General features: G+C 40.2%; 1 protein-coding gene across 1 annotated transcript; it reads right to left on the bottom strand.

The window, feature by feature from the left end:
* Positions 1 to 960: 960 nt before the first annotated feature.
* On the bottom strand, positions 961 to 3,504 carry LOC120106336 (homeobox protein knotted-1-like 3). Its single transcript, XM_039119334.1, has 4 exons — positions 3,394 to 3,504; positions 2,410 to 2,449; positions 1,989 to 2,227; positions 961 to 1,434 (listed from the first exon to the last, which is right to left on the bottom strand). The coding sequence occupies exons 1-4, from the start codon at positions 3,502 to 3,504 to the stop codon at positions 1,303 to 1,305; spliced, it is 522 nt and encodes a 173-aa protein (XP_038975262.1). The 3' UTR covers positions 961 to 1,302.
* Positions 3,505 to 6,856: the final 3,352 nt, after the last annotated feature.

Here is a 6,856-nt window from a genome sequence, read left to right as displayed (position 1 = left end):
TCATCATCAAGTACTCCAATAGAGATCAAGTGGAGACGAATTTCTGAAACATGTCTCCCATTTTTCAGATTTTCAAGCAAATGTCTCTCATGCCTACAATCTTAGTTAATCCATCATTTTCTATTTTCTGCCAAAATTACCACCATTATAGGATGTGAATAAGTCCCATCGAAAAGTAATATAAAGAGAGGCACCTGAGTCAACAACCCAAGTACAATCCTAGAATGTAAGGTTTACACTAGCAACATCATAAATAATACTGACATCAAAATCAGATGCAGCTGCTGCTGTATCATTTTCTTCCTTTTTTTTTCACCTCTTTCTCTTTATTGTACTCTTTTAAATTTTTTGCACTCTCTTTTCATATGCCCTGGTTTGCCACGATAAAAATATTTAATTTTTCTTCTAAATTTAAACATTCTTCTTGACGTAAACATTTGATCTCTTTTTTAAATTTTAATTTTTCTTTTTGACCTATCATGATTGTTAGAATTTTACGAAATTTTAGTTCCATTCCTCTCTCATCTTTCTGTAACCAATGCCTCTTTTAATTTTCTCCTAAAGCTTATCTCATTTACATTCAAATGAGATGGATCCAACCAGAGGAGGAACCACACCAACACTCGGTCCACACCACAATTTCAAGTCAAAAACTGCTTAGAGATTTCCATGCAACACCTCAGATTGCTTTTACTCCAAATGCTACTTTCAGTTTTTAACGGACAACGTCGCTGAAAGCTGTCATGGCATTCATATATCCTCCGAATTAGATAAACGGTCCAAGTCATTTTATCGGGGTTTTATTATAAGCCACGCCAAGAAAAAAATGACAAATTTCGATGCTCTGTGGATGTATGATGCTACAAAGCCGTGCGCCTAAATGAGTGCAAGGAAAATTTAAGATAGAACTGGTCAGTTGGCTTGATGCGGTAACTTGAAAGCATAATCAAACAGTTCACAAATCAAGCATGGCGAGCAAATACCACATCTTCATGGCAGCAAGCCTGCAAGCCTCGAAGAGCTAATGCGTAAACTACATAACACCATTAGGTTTGAATTAAAATGCCCCAAATCATAGGCTGGTTCAAGAAAATGCACTGAAAAATAGGGCAACAAGCCACCTTAGGGTCGATGACGTCGTAAACAAAACCAGCAACATTAATGTTACCATCAAATACGTGATTCGTCTTGGGAAGCGTTTACATCATCGAGGATGATGCCATCTTGCCATCATCTGCAGCAAGAAATTAGCGGACTTCCGAGTCAAGAACGTCAGTTTTCCTCCTTTACATTTGCATGGCCTCAGTCATCCATGACAGCAAACTGCATATTCTCAGACGGTTTCCAGTGACGCTTCCGCTGATTTATGAACCAGTTACTTATCTGCTTCTGGTCCAGGCCCGTTGATTCAGCCAATGCCATCTTTTCACCTTCCTGAATTTCACAAGCAAAACAGATCAAATGAGATCATTTCCCTTGCTTCCATTGATAAAATTCGTTGTCCTTTCGCATGCTCAAATAAATTAATGAGATAAAAGTGTCCTGCGACCTTGGACAATTATGCTAAACTGTTAGGGAATCCTGAAAAAAATCAAACATTCAACAAGTACTTTATAAAGTAGCAAAATAAAAGTGTTATCAGAACCCTCGGTATCTTCATATCTTATATCCCATGTAGGGGAACCCAACTCAACAAGCATACCGCTTCCGATGAATGCACTCCCAGTGAGATGTCCACAGAAAAAAAGAGCATTTGAGCGGATATCGGAACCATACGACGGTTCTCCACTCTCCAGGGTGGCTCATCATTTTTGAGCTCGGATGTGAAGGTCTAATCTCAAGTTCTGACAAGCATGATGGCCCCTGACAGATCACTAATCCACAAAGTCCTCGTCGCCACTCCAGGGTGACTTAACATATTGCATCACACGATTAAATACCATTAAGCAGTCTCGGTCGTGCTTGACAAGGAGAAAGAGTATGCTTACTGTTGGGTATGGCCATCCATAGTGCGCTTCCCACCAATCAAGCAGCTTCAGCCGAGCATCTTTTGGCAACTTTATTTTCTTCTTCCTCTTTGAGAACTCCTGCTTCAAGCTACTCAAATAACCACCGTATTTGCAGAGAAGGTTGTCCTTGAGATCTCTATCTTCCCTTTTAAAGTGAGACTCCTGGGCGTCTATTTCTCTTCCACTGAATTCCTCCTCCGACGATCCAGCAGTCTCATCTGGTCAGGTGAGACACAATTCTTATAATCACGGCCTAAGCTACTGAAAACAGCAATTAATCAATTCAGCTAATATAATAACCCTACTTTATTGCAGAAAGAAGCACACAAAATTTCGACTTGAGAATGGATAAATAACATGCTGGCCATAAAAACAAATTGTTTGGAAGGACAATCTTTGCCTTGGTCGCATGCATGTTTGTATGGATCCAAATCCCCGATCTTGAAAATAGTATACAAATATTTAAACAAAATCGTGCAGGAAACCCACCCCCACTTTTCATTGATTAACGACATGACATGAGAAGATTGGCCTGAGCGTCCAATTCTGGGAACGGTATATAAGAAGTGAAACATCTCCAGAACATAACCTTGTGTGCTTAACATGGATCGTCGAGCAAGTGTGAAATTACAACATAAACAAATAGCCAGCCTTATCTCACTCGGGATTACTTGATGATTCCTACTTTCCCCATCATTCCTAAACAAAGACCTGTTGGGTTTTGACCCACATGACCACATCGTGGTCAGTTACGATTCCGTGAGAAGTGGAAGCATTATCCCTGATGGTAGGATAACATAACGGGTCTCACCCTCTGCCTAGCAAGTGAACAGAAAATTGGACTCCATCTCCTGAGTGTTCGAACAGGGGCCAAGAGGGAGATACGAATTAAGGACTTGATCATCCAGAAAATAAAGGAAGCTTTGATCGTTCAGTCTATCATGGATCCAGGTATGCTTCCTTTCAAGATTGGTTCTATTATGATCCTATTTATAGATGTTCCTACATGTGGTATCAGAGCCTGGTTCATCCTAGAACCAGATCACAGTAAAGGGGAGAACCAGATCATGGTAAAAGACCCATTTTTGACAGTCCATGGATAGTCCTCCACGGCCGCAGGGACTTGGCAATGGGATGGTCCGACCCTGTGATGGCCGGCAAAACAACCCCAATGCCGGATCGGCCATGGCTTCCATCCCATCCAAATGCCGGATCGGGCCGGATTCATGGATTTGAGAAACAACCCCAAAAGGGGAAGAATGACCCTGCTGACGCCGGATCTGGCAGGCATATGCCGCCATGAGCCATCAGAGGATCCGGCGTAGCCGCCGGCCATGGTCTGCCTCCCACCTTTTTTTTTTAAAAAAAAAAAGATAAAACTCACCGGAGTCAGTGCGGGTGGTTCGACCGCCCGGGTGACGCCGTCGGGCGGCGTTTCGTCCGGCACCGGGCCCATCCCGGTGGCGCCGTCGGGCGGCACTTCATCCGGCGGCATGATCGCCGCCCGCTGCTCCTAAGAGCCGACGGGTTGGGTTCGGCGGAACCCCAACCCGCCGGCGTTGCCCTGCTGGCGTGCGACCGCCGGTGGGCTCGCCATCGGGCGGCGAGTCCACCGGAACGAGGCGGCGCGCTCGTCGCCCGGCGACCGGAGGCTGGCGGGCTGGGTTCGGCGGAACCCTAGCCCGCCGCTAAAAGAGGAGGAAGACGGGTCGATCCCGACCCGTCTTCAGTTCTTTTTAAAAAAAAATATATTAATTTATTCATAACGGGTCCGGGTTTTGAGTTTTAACCCGAACCCGTAATTGGTAACCCGTCTGCATTTAAAAAAGGGCATAACGGGCATAACGGGCATAACGGGTTCGGGTTTTTGGGTTTCGATCCGAACCCCGAGTTCGTTTGGCCAATAAAAAGGAAATTTTTGGTTAAGCCCCTCTGCATAGTTTATTTGTGCAAACAGTCCTTCCAAGGCTGTTAGAAGGACGAATAATTTTCATTTCAGTCCCTGTTAAATGTTAAACTTATGCATACAGTCCTTCCAGGGCTGTTAAAGAAAGAAATGTTTCTGTTAAATCCCTGTGAAATATTTTATTTATAGTGAAGTTCTTAGAGGGCTGTTAAAAGATGAAATTGTTTCTGTTAAGCCCCTGTGAAACATTTTATTTATGCTGACATCCTTCTAGGGCTATAAGAAACAAAATATTTTGATTTAGTCACTGTAAAGCATATCACTTATTTAGAGGTCCTCAAAATATGTTAATTTAGTCCCTATAAAACATATTATTTATGCAGAGGTCCTTGTAGGGTAATGTGATAAAAAATTTTGTCATTTATTTTACATTTTAGTATACTTGATAGCATGATATGACACATGTATTAATTGTGTAGATTAGGAAAATTTTAAATACAAGTTTTATTTTAATGTCATATTATGATTTGTCAATTATGTGCAATGTCATTATTTTAATTTGATGTCTATATTATGAAATAGTTTGGTAGTTGCCAAAGTAACCCAACTAGAATATTTAATAGATATCAAGTCATCAAATACTCTAATCCCAGGTATTAAGATAATGACTTTGCAAATTATGACTTACAGTTTTTCAATCATGAGATATTATGGATTGGCCCAAAGGTGCACCACTTTCAAATGATTGATTTGCTGAGTTAGGATAATTAATGAGTATCCTTGATTTAATAGGTATTGGATGCTCAAAGGCAACAGACCTATTTAAATTTTGGACCTATATCATTAATTATTCCTAGGTGAATTGGGAATCACCATAATAGTAATTTAGTGTTTCATAATTACTACCCAAAGGTGTATTATGGTAATACTGTTTATGTTGTTCATCATTATTGCTAACTCAAAGTGTTAATGTTGTAAGCATTTTCTTATTGTTAATTTTCTTATTGCAGTATCTATTCCTGTTTCGCTTCATTCGCAAGCTTCATCTGTTACGATCTTTAATGGAACTAATTTCTCAGAGTGGAATGAACAAGTCCAGTTTCACCTAGGTGTTCTGGATCTTGATTTAGCACTCCGATCTAAGAAACCGGCTGACATTACTGATTTGAGCAGCTCGGAAGAAAGGTCTTTTTATAAGACTTGGAAAAGATCGAACAGATTGAGCATTATGTTTATGCGGATGAGTATAGCGAACAATATCAAGTCAACGCTTCCTGAATGTGACAGTGCTCAAGCATTATTGAAAACTGTGGAAGAACGTTTCCGATCTGCTGATAAGTCTCTGGCTGGGACATTAATGGCTAAACTTACCACCATGAAATTTGATGGTACTTGTGGGATGCATGAGCATATCCTTGAAATGACAAATATAGCTGCTAAGCTGAAGGGTCTTAGGATGGATGTGAATGAATCCTTTTTAGTTCAATTTATTTTGAACTCCTTGCCTCCTCAATTTGGATCATTTCAAATTCACTATAACACTATTAAGGATAAGTGGAATGTGAATGAATTGACCAGTATGCTTGTTCAAGAGGAGACAAGACTTAAGCAACAAGGACATCATTCTGTCAATCTTGTAAGTCATGGAGCCAAGAAGAAATGGAAGAAGCCAAGAAAGGGCATGAAGAGTGGACCATCCAAGGGTAAAGAGCCTCATCATGATACCGAGGTTCATAAGAAGAAACAAAACAAAGATAGATGCCATTTTTGCAAGAAATTGGGACACTATCAGAAGGACTGCCATAAACGCAAGGCATGGTTTGAAAAGAAAGGTAAGCCTTTGGCTTATGTATGTTTTGAATCAAACCTTACTGAAGTTCCTTCTAATACTTGGTGGTTTGACTCAGGTTCTAATGTTCATGTTTCAAATACGATGCAGGGATTCCTTACAACCCAGATGCAAGATCCAAATGAGAGTTTTATCGTTTTGGGGAATGGGGTTAGAGTTCCTGTAACAGCTGTTGGAACCTATCGTTTGCTTTTAAATACTGGTTGTCATTTAGATTTGCTTCAGACTCTTTATGTTCCTTCTATTTCTAGAAATTTAATTTCTGTTTCTAAACTTGATGTTGAAGGATATTTCTTTAAAATTGGGAATGGTAGTTTGCGTCTTTTCAAAGACAATGTCTTCCTTGGTTCTGGTGTTTTGTGTGATGGCTTATATAAAGTGAATCTTGATAATCATTTTGCTGAAACTCTTATGACCTTGCATCGTAATATTGGAATTAAACGAAACATGATAAATGAAAGATCTTCAAACTTGTGGCATAAAAGATTGGGTCATATATCCAAAGAAAGATTAGAGAGATTAGTAAAGGATGGGATTTTGTCAAACTTAGACTTTACTGATCTCGGTATGTGTGTAGACTGCATTAAGGGAAAACAAACCAAACACACAAAGAAAGTTGCCACAAGAAGTGAAGAACTTCTTGAAATTATCCATACAGACATTTGTGGGCCTTTTGACTCCCCATCATTTGGTGGAGAGAAGTATTTTATCACCTTTATTGATGATTTTTCACGTTATGGTTATGTCTATTTGTTGCATGAAAAATCTCAGGCAGTGGATGTCCTAGAGGTATACATTACTGAGGTTGAAAGACAATTAGATAGAAAGGTGAAAATTGTCAGGTCTGATAGAGGTGGTGAATATTATGGTAGGTATGATGAAACAGGACAACACCCTGGCCCATTTGCTAAACTCTTAGAAAAGCATGGCATACGTGCTCAATACACTATGCCGGAAACGCCACAGCAGAATGGAGTAGCTGAAAGGCGTAATCGTACACTTATGGATATGGTTAGGAATATGTTAAGTAATTTTCTGTTACCCATATCGTTGTGGATGGAAGCCCTTAAGACCGCTGTATACATATTAAAC

The sequence above is a fragment of the Phoenix dactylifera genome, unplaced genomic scaffold (genome assembly GCF_009389715.1).
Source record: "Phoenix dactylifera cultivar Barhee BC4 unplaced genomic scaffold, palm_55x_up_171113_PBpolish2nd_filt_p 000529F, whole genome shotgun sequence".
NCBI classification, from domain to species: Eukaryota; Viridiplantae; Streptophyta; class Magnoliopsida; order Arecales; family Arecaceae; genus Phoenix; species Phoenix dactylifera.
The sequence above is the reverse complement of the archived record's forward strand: the minus strand, read 5'-3'. Positions and strand labels throughout refer to the sequence as shown.